Raw genomic sequence first — 13,623 nt, forward strand, 5'->3', positions numbered from 1 at the left:
AAACCAATTTGACAGTAAATTTCATATATTAAAAAATAAAAAATAAAAAAATAAAAAAAAATAAAAAAAAAAAAGAATGTTTAAACAGTTGAGCAGAGCATCATAGTGGACACTAAAAGACAAAACTAAGGATAACAAATTTAAAAATGAAATTGTCTTATATTGCCTCCTGAAAATAAATTATTTCTAGGTCATAATCATTTGTGATCAGTGACGGATTGAAAAAAAAATATGTACCCTAAAATAAGTAAGTATTCAGAGTTAGAAATCATGGTTAGTGTACTGGTATGTTTAAGAGTCGAACACAATGGTTGAATGTAACCATTATGAGTAAGTACAGTCCAAACATGTAGAAAAGGCAGAAGACAATTTCTATTTGGATACTTTGAAGACTTTTCATAACTACTAATTTTTTATAACATACTGGGGTTTTTTTTTAAGTTTCTTCATTAGAGAGAGAGAGAGAGAATGAGTGGGAGAGGGGCAAAGAGAGAGGGAGACACAGAATCCGAAGCAGGCTCCAGGCTCTGAGCTGGGCTCGAGTCCACGAACTGTGAGATCATGACCTGAGCCGAAGTCAGATGCTTAACCGACTGAGCCACCCAGGCGCCCCGATTGGTTTTTACCAGGCTACTATATTGTATCAAAAAATTTAAAACAAATAGACAAAGCTTTGTTCTCTCAGAATGTTCAACTGCTGACATTTCTTTATTCAGTTAACAGAAAATGATCATTGTATTTTAGAAAACTAAAATAGATTTTAATTTCTGTTGAATTAACTCTTTTTAATTGTCAAAAAAAAAAAAATCACTAGTAAACTCAGAATCTCTTCCCTTGCTCTAGTTAAGTATGCAGGCTGATTTCTGACTTGACTACAGTAGGACACTATAGGCCCTAAAATCCTGGCTCCCTTTATTATTCCTAACCCTTGTGTCCTCCTTTATTTCACAAATATTTACCGAGCACCTCCTCCTCCAGGTACTATTCTGGGCACCTGGGACACATCAGGCAGCATAGTAGGCAATAGGTAAGTCATAGTGTATAGTAGTAGGAGGTGGTAAGTGCTCTAGAAAAAAGGAAAGTCAAACTGGGTAAAGGGAATTGGGCAGTGACATGTTACAATTTAAAATAAGCCTGGGGGCACCTGGGTGACTCAGTCGGCTGAGCATAGGCTCAGGTCATGATCTCATGGTTGTGAGATCAAGCCCCATCGATGTTGGGCTCCACTCTGTGTGTGGAGCCTACTTCAGATTCTCTATCTCTCTCTCTCTCTCTCCCTCTCTCTCCCTCTCTCTGACCCTTTTTCTTTTGCTCTCTTTCCCTCTCTCTCTCTCTCTCTCTCTCTCTCTTTCTCTCTCTCTCTCAAAAAAAATAAAATAAAATAAACCTGTGTTCAGGGTAGACCTCATTAAGAAAGTAACATTTAGACATTTAAGGGTGCGTGGGTGGCTCAGTGTTAAGCGTCTGACTTCGCCTCAGGTCACGATCTCACAGTTCATGAGTTCATGAGTTCATGAGTTCATGAGTTTGAGCCCCATGTCAGGCTCTGTGCTGACAGCTCAGATTCTGTGTGTCCCTTTCTGTCTGCCTCTCCCTCACTTTTGTGTGCGTGCTTTCTCTCCGTCCCCCTCTCCCTGTCTCCCCCCGCCCCCGTCAAAAATAAACAAACATTTAAAAAAATTTTTAAAAAGGAAAGTGGCATTTGAATGGACAAGGAGGTGAAGGAGTTAGCCAATCACATATCCGAGGAGAGACTGTTTCAGGTAGAGGAAGAGCAAGAGCGAAGGCTTTAAGGCAGGCATGTGCCTGCCATGTTGAGAAATGGTCAGGAGGCCAGTGTGGCCACGTGGCAGTGGGTAAAGGAGAGTTGAGGAAGGTAATGGGGTGGATGTGGGCCACAGGCACAGTGCACAGTTCTTGTAGAGCCACTTTAAGAAGTTTGGCTTTTACTCTGAGAAAAACAAGACCCATTTCAGGCAGTGTTTTGAGTAGAGGAATAACATGATCTAACAACGTTTAAGAGCATTACTCAGACTCCTGTTGAAAATGGACCCGTTAGGAATGATTGCAAATAAGCCAGGCAAGAGGTGGTGATGGCTTGCACCAATGGGGTGGTGGTGGTGAAAGTGGTCAGATTCTGCTTGTATTTGAAGGCAGAGCCAGATTTGCTAATGAACTAACGGTGGGTCATACAAGAAAAAGGAATTAAGGATATCTTCAAGGTTTTTGGCCTGAGAAACTTGAAGGATAAAGATGTCACTAAAGCATGTAGGACAAACTGAGGGTGGGAGATCAAGTGGTTGTTTTTTGGAAATTGAACAAAAAGCTGTGAGGGACAGCTGTGAGACATCCAGAGATACCGAGTTGGGAGGTGGACATAGGAGTCCAGAGATTATCGGCATATAGATGTATGTAAACAATGGAAGCACCGAGGGAGGGAGTGTAGATAGAGAAAAAGGGCAAGGACTGACCCGGGGACGCTGAGAAGGAGAAGAGGAGGCCTGAGGTAGGAGGAAGACTGCACATCACCTGGAGGAGGAGTCAGCTGAGTCAGCAGGGTTGAGGTAGACAGGACTGAAGTGTAGACCTCTAGGTTTAGCTACCTGGAGGTCACAGATCATCTCATCAAGCAGTTTCAGTGGAGGGGTCAGAAATACTATAGGACAGGAGAGAGAGGGAAGATGGCGGCATAGGAGGACGCTGGGCTCGCCGCGCGTCCTGCTGATCAGTGGAGGGGTCAGGAGTGAAAGTCTGGATAGATATGAAAGGCTGGAAATTTCTTAACTCCCTGGTTTTGATGATTGTAGTATGATTATGTAAGTATTTAACCTTCATGAAGGTAAAGAAAAGGTGAAAAAAATCGGGAAGAGAGGAACTGGGGAGAATAAGTGTGGTACCTCTGAAATGGAGTGATAGCTCACAAGGGAAGTAGAGTCAACAGAAGTTTGTGGGTTTTTTTTTTTTAAGGTGGAGAAATAATATGTTTGCATGTTGACGGGAATCTCAGCAAAGACTAATGTAGGTGAAAGGGGAGACGCACTGGAACAGTGTTCTTGGGCCATTGGGAGGGGATCTAGTCCACAGGCAGAGACTGGCGTGAGATAGACACGTGAATGTTTGGAAACAGGCAAGAGCACAAAGTCAAGATGCTAGTAAGTAAACAGATGTGGTATGAACTCTTTCAGTTTTGTTTTTTTTTCTTTCCCTTTTGCTTTCAGTAAAAAGGAAGCGAGGCCATCGGTGGATAGTGAGGATGGGGGGAGGAAATGTTGGGGATTTGAGCAGAGGAGAAGTTATGAAGTATTAGCAAAGAATGTAACGGACTTGGGGCAGATGCACGACCCACTGACGTTCACGGTCATGAGTTTAAGGGGAGAGACCAGTCAGCATGGTGCGTGTGTTTGTCCCACAGTGTCCCACTGTAATCCTGTAGAAGCAGAGTATGTAGAGAGGTGGATTTTGTGGGGGTATAATAGTTTAAATGAACCAAGTATGTCGAAAAAAAGAGGCAAAAGAACTGAAGTAGAAGAGAGCAGAGCTATTCAAAGGCATGAATGAGGAAGTATAATTATTTTGATTGATCACGAAATTTATATGGATAAGGAGGGGGACGAGGGCAGTGCTGCACTGACTGAACTACCAGACTCTACCCTGACCTTGGAGTCCTTCTTGACTCCTTAAACCTTTCTGTGGAAGTGGGGTACCCTTTCTAGCCTTTCTGACCTTTTGGTCTCCTGGACTACTTGGTCTGAGATCCCCCTACCATGCTTAAATCCCAAGATTCTATCCTGATCCTGTTCAGAAAATTCTTTTTGCTACCTGTTCCTCTGTCCTGGCCAGATAATAATGATAATAAAGCATTCTGCTCAGTAGAAAGGAATGCTGTCCTTAGTGTTCACCATGAAACCACAACTCATGTAGGCCTTTGAAAGAAATATGCTATGTATGACATGAGAGAAATAAAGATGTTTATTAGTTCCTTATGGAAGTAAAACCAGAAGATACCATCTCATGGAAGCAAATGGCAGATATTCTGGAAAACTTTCTAAAAACTGTCAGTTTCACACATAAGAGTATGCATCAAAAGCAGGAAACTGATGCCTCTTCTCTTTGCAGATGACCACGGTTTACTTCCAGACTGTTAGCAGATAATAGATAAATTTTTCAAAGGCAAAAAGTATCAAATGAGTGCTATCAAGAAGGGTATATAAAGATGGTGATGTGTTTAAGGAAACTAGAAAAAACATGCTTCTGTGTTAACAGATAAAACTAACACATTCAGATGATTTTAACAAAGGAAGTCAGCATTTGATCACGTTCAATAAACGGCATTACTAATGAATGACTACACCAAGGACATGAGAGAAAAGAATATTATTGTTTTATTATCAGTGATAGCAGACTCTGCTCAAGAAGAGAAATTTGTGCAGATTAGTTTGTGTCATCAAAGCTGGGAAGCTAGCCCTCTGTGATACATAAGAGATGTGGGTGGACCATATATCTAAGATAGCAACAACAAATGGTCCTTGTACCTGTTGTGAAGAACTCTCTCCCTCAAGAATTTGAAAATAAAGTAAAATAGATAGCCCTTGAATAAACTGTGAAATCAACAGATGACAGTGCTTCAGAGCAGGTATGTGCAAAGTGATTGGGAAGAGACAGAACAAGGTAAGGCCTAGGCAAGTGGGGCTGTGCTGGAATTATATTAAACATATAAAGTTTAGGAAGGAGTGTGTAGTGGAGAAATGTTGGTAAATCTTGGAACCTCCACCCCAGAAAAAGAAATATCACACATGCAGAGATAGGCAGTTCCCATTCAGGTGAAGGAGTGTGTCATAAATATCATACCTGAATTGCAAGACTCTCTAGGGTGGAAATGGCTACAGAGGATTGATCCCAATACATGATAGACATTTCAAGTTTCGTTAGCAAGGTCGTCTGGTATTTAAGATGGACACATGAAACTGATGCCGTTCAATATTCAATTACTCCGATTCTCCTCCTCCTCATTTTATGTTCATCCACTGATCAATGTATAGTGGTAGCTCACATGTACTGAATATTTACAAGCTCTCTGACACGCATTTCCATACTTTGCATATACTATCTCATTTAATCTTCACAAGAACCCTGTGAGATAGGAACCTTTGCTATCTTCCTCGTACATAGAAGTGCAAAGTAAGTAATTTGCCAAATGAGAGAACTGGGACTCAGCTCCAGGCAGTCTGCTGCAAGATCATTTTTATCTAGAACAACTGTGTTGTGTACTACCTGGTTCTCAAGTAGATCTGCATTATGGGGAGAGTGAATTAATCCCATATTCTTTTGACTGCGTTTTGTCCTGTGACAGTGATTTCCTTATGGTGAATAAGAAAGTAACTTCTGAATGAATCCTTGGTCAGGATTTCCTGTTGTTTTTTGGCTGCCTCAGTGAGAGAGCTTTGCAAGGTTAAAATCTCTGGTGCTAATCTCACAGAGATTCAGGCTTAATTGGTCTTGGATGTGGTCCACCAATCTATCTTTTAAAAAAATCTCACTGGTGATTGTGGTGACTTGAGAACCACAACTTTAAAAAAAAACGTATTTTTATTGAAGAATAATTGACATACAATATTATATTCGTTTCAGGTATACAACATAGTGATTTTATATTTACCTACATTATAAAATGGTCAACACAATAAGCCCAGTTACTATCTGTCACCATATAAAGTTGACACAGTAATATTGACTGTATTACTATATATATTACTGTACTATATATACATTACTATATATATTACCATATTATATAAACATATTCCCTATGTTCTACCTTACAGCCCATGTCTTATTTATGTTATAACTGGAAGATTGTAGCCCTTAATCCCTTTTAACTATTTCATGCATCCCCCCCATCTTCATCCCCTTGTAACAAACTAACAACTATCAGTTTGTTCTCTATCAATCTGTTTTATTTGTTCCCTTTTTTTCTTTTTAGATTACACATATAAGTGGAATTTGGTTTTCTCTGACTTATTTCACTAACCATGTAGGTCCATCCATATTGTTGCCAAGGGCAAGATTTCATTCTTTTTTATGGTTCATATTCATATGTATGCATATTATGCATGCATAGTATACATATTATGCACGCATACAATACACACATACATGTACATACACATGTGTATATACATATATACATACCCCAGAAAAAAGAACCACTGCTCTTTTTTAAAAAAATTTTAATGTTTATTTATTTGAGAGAGAGCACAGGTGTGCACAAGCAGGGGAAGGGCAGAGAGAGAGAGAGAGAGAGAGAGAGAGAGAGAGAATGAATCCCAAGCAGGCTCTCTGCTGTCAGTGCTGAGCCCAGTGTGGGGCTCCAACCCACCGTGAGAACATGCCCCGAGCCAAAATCAAGAGTCCAACAGTTAACTGACTGAGCCACCTAAGCACCCTGAGAACCACAGCTTTAGATGATACAATGATTTTTACTCTGTTTGTGCAACAACCTAGTTCAAATACAAGAAACAGTGAAAAGAAAAATTTTGCTTAGTAAGCTTTAGGCAGAAGTTTAAGGCTATTTGTGCTGGGCAAAATATAAGCCTCAGTTAAAAAAACTCTTAAATACCTTAAGTGAAATCTTTAGGTCAAGGACCAAGTGTTACAGACATTAAGATTTGGTGTGTGGCGCCTTGGATTTTAGGCCTGGGGCTGCACGGCCTGAGGATGGATGTCGTCTGCGCTAGGCAGCCGACCAGCTGCGGACAGCCGCTCCGCTCCGGCTCTCCAGTACTGCATTTCTCATTTGCCCAAGGGGGTGGTAAAAAGTCCATCCTGTAATGCACACAAAGCCTTGAGCCCAGAGCCTGATATTTGGTTAGGCTCAGGAAATGTTAGCGCTTGTTGCTATTTAAGTGTTTTCCAACTGGGGATATCTTTGGTGAGCCTGATTCCCTTTCTCACCCAGGTGTTTCTTGTGGCTAGAACATCTGTCCATAGAGGGGCTGGTGAGAGTGAAAACTCTAGTTGGTCTCCATACACAGTCTTAACCATGGGCCGGGACTTTTTCAACATCTTTCTCAGACTCGCTGATTTAACCAGTACAGCAGTTGAGCAATTAATTAGAAAGCTTGGTATTAAATCTTTAAGATATTTTTAAAATGTATTTTCCACCTAATATAAACAATGATATACTAAGAGAGGTCAGTTTTGTAATGATGGATTTTTTAAGCATCTAAGGGAAAGTAAATCCTCCCTTTACTTTTTTCAGTTTTGCTAAAATCCTGGCCTGGATTTTCTCAGGTTCTAATTCATATAAGGTTGTGCTTTATTCAGCGATTTTTAAAAGCATGTAGGAAATGTATTTTCTAGAGTTTTTTTTTTATTTTAAGGAATAAATAATCTATTAAAGGGGCTATTTTGTGCAAAATATTCAGCTTAAAAGGAGATCTGATTCTATACATAGACATTTTTAAGGTTTCCAAATTAAGTGGTAAGGCATTCTTTTTCTATGTATTATAGGTCCATAGAAATAAAATCAGAAGAAACTATATCATGTAGACATGCATTAGTTAAGCACATGGGCTCTTGACTCAAACCCTGGCTTTTCACACTTACTGACGCTATGATTTTTGCCAAATTATACTAAAGTTCTACTCTATTTCTTCAGCTGTAAGAGGCCTAATAATATTACCTAATTAATAGGGTTGAAGCATTTAGGGTAGTGCCTGGTACACCTGGTATTTTCCTCTGTAAAGTTAAAAAAAATCTTTAAAATTTGACTTAAAATTTGTGATTTCATATCAGAAAACCTGGATTCAAGTCTCTGTGCTGCCATTCATCAGAGTAGGCAGGTAACTTGGCCTGTGGAAACCTCTTCTTCGTATTCAAAAGTAGAATAAAGTACTTTATCTCAAATGTTGGTGTGAAAAATAAATTCACCTCCTGATGGGGCTTTCTGCATCCCTCTAAAACAGCACTCATTCAGTAGAAATAAAATGTGACATTCCTGGTAGACAGCCAGGAATTCCTGAACTCTTTGAGTTTGATAAACCTTTTTGAACCACAAGGATCAGAGCTCCAGGGTCGGATCAGAGATTTAGGATAGGATCAGGCTTTGTAATACTCTTCATTCTTGCCTCTTATCTGTCTTTCAGAGTAGTTTAATTCTTTCAAAGTTTGTTTTTATTTGCTTCTTTCCCAACTTTCAGAGACTTATCTTGTGTCCCTGGGAAAAGAGCAAATACTAGCAAGCTTTGAAAGAATTCAGCTTCTCTGCTCTCCACTTTAATATAGCTTACCAAGAAAGTCCTTTCTTCCCAAACATTGACTTTTTAAAAGACATTTAGAACCTTCTTGGGGCCAAGGGATTTGGAAGACAGAGGAAGTATTCATATCTAAGCTCTTTTATTTTTAAGGTTTTTCGATACTGTTTTTCTCATCCAAATTTGGGGAGAATTTTATTGAAGAGGTATTGTCCTAATAGCTGTATGCTGGGAAAAAGAGAGAATATGGGAATCAGGTGTACTTACCTAACAAAAAATATCTGCTCACGTGTCATCTTCTTAGAAAGCCCTACCCTGGCCACTCTGATAGTTCTTAGCACTCTAGCTACTTTTTATACATATATAAATATCACTTATTACTAAAATCCTTTGCTTGCCTGTCCAAAGAAAATACAAGCTCTGTAAAGGTCTGGGCTTTGTTTTGTTTGCCCCCACATCCCCAACTCCTAGTGCGATGCATGGCATTCGGTGTCTATTGAATCAATGAGTAAGTGAAAGGAAGTACCAAGATATCATTCTATATATGTACTAATGACTTTAAAATTAGAGACCTAGTAGAATTCTTCCTTGACCATTGATGCCCTGACCGACGTATGTGAGATGCTTGAATTTTCAGACCTAATCTCAATGGGAGGAATCCTAGTGTTTACTTTTGATCAATTGTTTACATAAACTTTTTACTTCTTTTAGTTAGTGTGAGGCATGAGGAGGGGGGATAGTAGTAGTTTGTAGTGGAGTTGAAAAAGGGAGCTTGGGGAGCTGATCTGTACTGGGTAAGAATTTCAGATTATACAGGGTAATAAAATGGAGGAGGGGGTATTGAGACAGGGAATTAGATCAGTTTTTTTTTTTTTTAATAGTTTAGGTGCTATAAATATGTTTAAGGTTTTTGGGCAAAACAGTTGACATAGTAGGTAATAGAAACCTAGGGAAAAGGTGAGAGAGATTCATAGCCAGAAAGATTTGTACTGTTAGAAGAAACATAGGCTATATGGACTTGTGGCCAAAAATCCACAAATCGTATTTCTGTTGTCTTTGTTTAGAACTTTTATTTAAAATCTTACTTACACCTGTCCGTTTCTCAGTTCTTCCACTTTAACGCTCATGCCTTTGTACCGACTTGATGCCACTACCTGTATACTTTGTGCTCCGTGGAGTTAGGGCACTTGGGAGCACAGACTCACCAGGCTCTGCCACGGCCGGCAGTTCCATTGTAACTCCCCACCTGTCCTGGGAATTTTCAGATGTGTTGAAAATTCTCAAGTTTTATTAAGAACTATTTATGTTGCATTCAAAAGAAGTGCAGAGTTACCAGTTTGTGCTTCTTTTCCTTCTGTAAATGAGAAAACTGTTGTTTACGTAAACGCACCAGCTTTTTCATAGTAATATGAACAAATTATTTGGTTTGTGAATATATTTAAGAAAAGCAATCAGCAAAGTAGTATATACTTTTTATGTTGTTGACTGTAAGCTTCATTTCAGTTGGGTATTTATTTTATTATTTGGGTGTTAAAAATTTTTTTTAAGGTTTTATAAAATTTGGTAAAAGAATGGTATTCTACCCATAGTAGGCAGTTTTTAAGGACTGTTTCTAATTACATTTGATTTAAGTTCAAATGATATGTTTCAACCTAACATCTTCTTCCTTCTTAGTCTGTAAGACTTGTATTGTCCAGCACTTTGAAGACAGCAATGATTGTCCAAGGTGTGGCAACCAAGTGCATGAGACAAATCCATTAGAAATGTTGAGGTAAGTAAGTGTATTTTATAGTTTGTCTAACTTAAATTATATAAACTCTTAATCTGTTTTATTGTGCATCATAATATTTGTTGGCACTTGACTCAGTTAATATAGGTTTTATGAATTTTTTTATTTTCGTTCAAAGTATTTTGTTTCACTTTAAAGCATTTTATTAAGAGGAATTTAAAAATAAGGCTGTGTATATTAAATACTTGAGAAATGTATTTCCAAATTAAAAATTATATCTTTATCTCATAGCTACTTTAGATGTAGTTATTTTTGGTGTTTTAATATTCCACACATGCTCTGCTTTTACTGAGCAACATGGTAGTGGAAGAGAGGGCAGACCTAACAGTGAGGGAAACTGACCTCGGTACTGTTACTTTTCTAATTATATCAAAAAGTATACAAACATTTATGTAAACTTAGACTACCATTTACTTAAGAAGTGTAATCCTAGGGGCGTCTTGGTGGCTCAGTCGGTTGAGCATCCGACTCTTGGCTTCGGCTCAGGTCATGATCTCACCGTCGTTGGTTCAAGTCCTGCACTGGGTTTCTCTCTCTCCCTGTCCCTCTGCTCCACCCCCAAATAAACTTTTTTTAAAAAGAGGTATAATTCTTTATTTTTAAAGCTGGAAGTAGTCCATAAGATCCTAAACTCTTTTTTTTTTTTCCAGATGAAGAAATTGAAACTTACAGAAGTGACATAGCTTTTCCTAGGGCTTCAGCAAACTCAAATATCCTTTCCCAAGCCCAGTGTCCTTACCACCTAACCCATTTTCTTCCTATTTTTCCTGCCCTAACTCCACCACAGATTGCCTGTGTGATCTTAGGGAAGCACACATCTAAAAACAGTACTAGATACTCCCTAAATAGCCCTTCTGTAACCCTCATGATGTGTGTGATGTTTGCCATCATTCTGTAAATCTGGATTTGCAAGTCTTCTCAGACTTTTTAAAATTAAAAAAAATTTTCTTTAAACCTTTATTTATTATTGAGAGACAGAGACGGAGCATGAGCATGAGCATGGGAGGGGCAGAGAGAGGGAAACACAGAATCCGAAGCAGGCTCCAGGCTCTGAACTGTCAGCACAGAGCCCGACGCGGGGCTTGAACTCACAAACCACGAGATCATGACCTGAGCCGAAGTCGGACACTTTACCGACTGAGCCGCCCCAAGACTTTTTTAAATTTTATTGTCGTGTCTGTAGTTGGGAGTAATTTATCTATCAGTAAATGTCAAGCCTAGTGGTTTTCAAAGTGTGGTCCCCAAACCATTAGTATCTTGTTGGAAACGATAGTGACTGGTTCCCCCTCAGACCTGCTGAAACGGAAACTGGAGAGGGGAGCCCATTTTAATTAGCAAACCTTCCAGATGTTTCTGATACACTCTTGTACTGTGGCCTGTAGTCCTGAGCAGGGCTTCTCCTACTTGGATTTACACCAGTGCTTCTCAAGCACCAATGGTTTTTCCCCCCATCCCCACCCCTGGTGTACTTTTAGCAATGTCTGGAGATATTTTTGATTGTCAGGACTGGGTGGGTGCTGCTGGCATCTAGTAGGTAGAGGCTAGGGAGGCTGGACACTACTGAGCATCCTGTGATTCATAGGACAGTCTCCTCCCACACCAGAGAGTCAACCCAAAATGTCAACAGTACTGGGGTCAAGAAACCCTGATTTAAGTCACTCAGAGAAGAATAGGGCAAACTCTTTCTCTAAAATTTTTTCCTGATGCTTTTATCAAAAACTGTGTCAAAAGTTAATTATTACCTACTCCATTTTAAAGTGCTGTGTTGGAGGAAAAATTAACTTTTGGTTTTGACTGTTAGATACCCAAAGGATTCCAGTCACCATTTAATCAAATGTACTCCCGTGGCTGAAGTATGATAGCACATTTTTTTTCTAAGTTTTTATTTGGAAAAAATTTAAAACAAAAAGTTCCCAAAAGTAGTACAAGGAGGACTTGTACTCTCTTTACCCAGGTTAGTCTGTTGTTAACATTTTATCTCATTTGCTTTATCGTGTGCGTGCATGCATGCCTGCTCTGTTTTTTTCTGAATTTGAGAGTAAGTTACATACCTCATGGCCCCTTACCCCTAACTACTTTAGTATGTATTTCCTAAGACTAGAGATATTATGCACACTGCATAACCACAGTGTGCTTACACTGGCATAATATTTTAATCTATCCTCCATATTCCAGTTTTGTCAGTTTATCTAATGATATCCTTTATAGATTTTTTTCCCTCCTATCCCACTAAAATTATTCTACAAAGGAACAACTTTAAAGATGTAAACTCACAGAAATGATAAGAACGAAAACTTCAGTATTCTTGGCACCTCGGGGTAACTCCTGGAACGCAATACATTCTCAGTAAATGCTTGTTGAAAGGATGAGAAGTGATGGGAATTGGAAATGGGAATTGGAAAGTAGATTGATGGTAGTGATGGTCCAGCAGACCCAAGAGAATGAGGTGGCAGGCAGAAGATCTTCACCAAAGGGTACCCTCAGCAGCTTCCACACTAGGAAACATGCAAACCCTCAGTAAAGGAGTGGGGGGGGGGGGGGGCGGGGTGGGTCTACAGGTGCCTTAGTAAATTCTCATTTATGCCTAAGGCTGGACATATTGCTGCCAGAACATAATCATATTTTGTTAGCAAGAAGAAAGAGGGATCAAGTCTTCTTCAGTAGGTAACATTGTGTCTGTTACACAGGTATCAATTTTTTTTCCTACATACTTTCTCAGGAGGCTGCTGGAGGATGTGCTGGTGCATAAACCAAGGAGGAAGGGAGTCTAACATAGGAGGGAGATGAAGGGGTATGGCAGTTGTGCAGGAGGCCTGGACAAGTCTGTGTCCATGCTGTAGAGTCTGGTAGTCATTAGCCACATGTGGCTGTTGAGCACTTGGGATTTTGCTGGTGCACCTGAGGAAAGGAATTTGAAGTTTTACTTAAATGGAACACTGCAACAGTATGAATACTTTCACATTAAACGGAACCTTATTGTCAAGGAAATTCAGGTTACTAAACAAGTGCATTGTTAAATATTTTAATGCATTAACCTTATTAGAATTACTTTTACACAAAACATGTAAAATACTTTTGTTCTTGTGCCTACTAGAAAATTTAAAATTATTTCTACCGGATACAGAAGGTAGAAGGAAGATGGAGTACTCTATGAGGAATCATTCATTCAAATATTTACTGAATGCCTGCTGTGTTCAGGCACCGTACTAGGTGCTTGACGTCCATTAGTGGGCAAAATAGATTAAGATTTTTGCCCTTGTAGGATTAATATTTTTGTGGGGAGAGACAGACAACAAACTGTATAATAAATAACTTATATGGTATACTAGAAAGTACAAAGGGGAAAAAGGAGGGGGTGCTGCAGGTGAGGGGGATCAGGAATGTGAAGAGAGGGACAGATTGCAATTTTAATTACAATGGTGAGGATAGGCCTTGTTGAGAAGGTAAGCTTTGAGCAAAGAATTAATGGCCAGGAGGGAGTTAGCCGTGTATAAATCTAGGGAAAGCAGGCCTGTTCCAGATAAAGGGAGAAGCCAGTGCAAAGGACCTCAGTCAGGAGTGCTCCTGAAACTTGTTTGAGGA

At 39.4% G+C, this 13,623-nt stretch overlaps 1 protein-coding gene across 6 annotated transcripts in view; it reads left to right on the forward strand.

The window, feature by feature from the left end:
• PCGF5 (polycomb group ring finger 5) overlaps positions 1–13,623 on the forward strand; it is a 133,752-nt gene that overhangs the window by 67,879 nt on the left and 52,250 nt on the right. For all 6 annotated transcript variants that reach the window (XR_007460760.1, XM_049645407.1, XM_049645406.1 and 3 more), the window contains exon 3: positions 9,927–10,023. Coding sequence is in view for 5 of the 6 variants with exons in the window: in XM_049645407.1 (XP_049501364.1) it covers positions 9,927–10,023 (97 nt within the window). In the remaining variant the exon portion in view is untranslated. The remainder of the gene's footprint in view (positions 1–9,926; positions 10,024–13,623) is intronic.

This window comes from Panthera uncia, chromosome D2 (assembly GCF_023721935.1).
Source record: "Panthera uncia isolate 11264 chromosome D2, Puncia_PCG_1.0, whole genome shotgun sequence".
Lineage (NCBI taxonomy): Eukaryota > Metazoa > Chordata > Mammalia > Carnivora > Felidae > Panthera > Panthera uncia.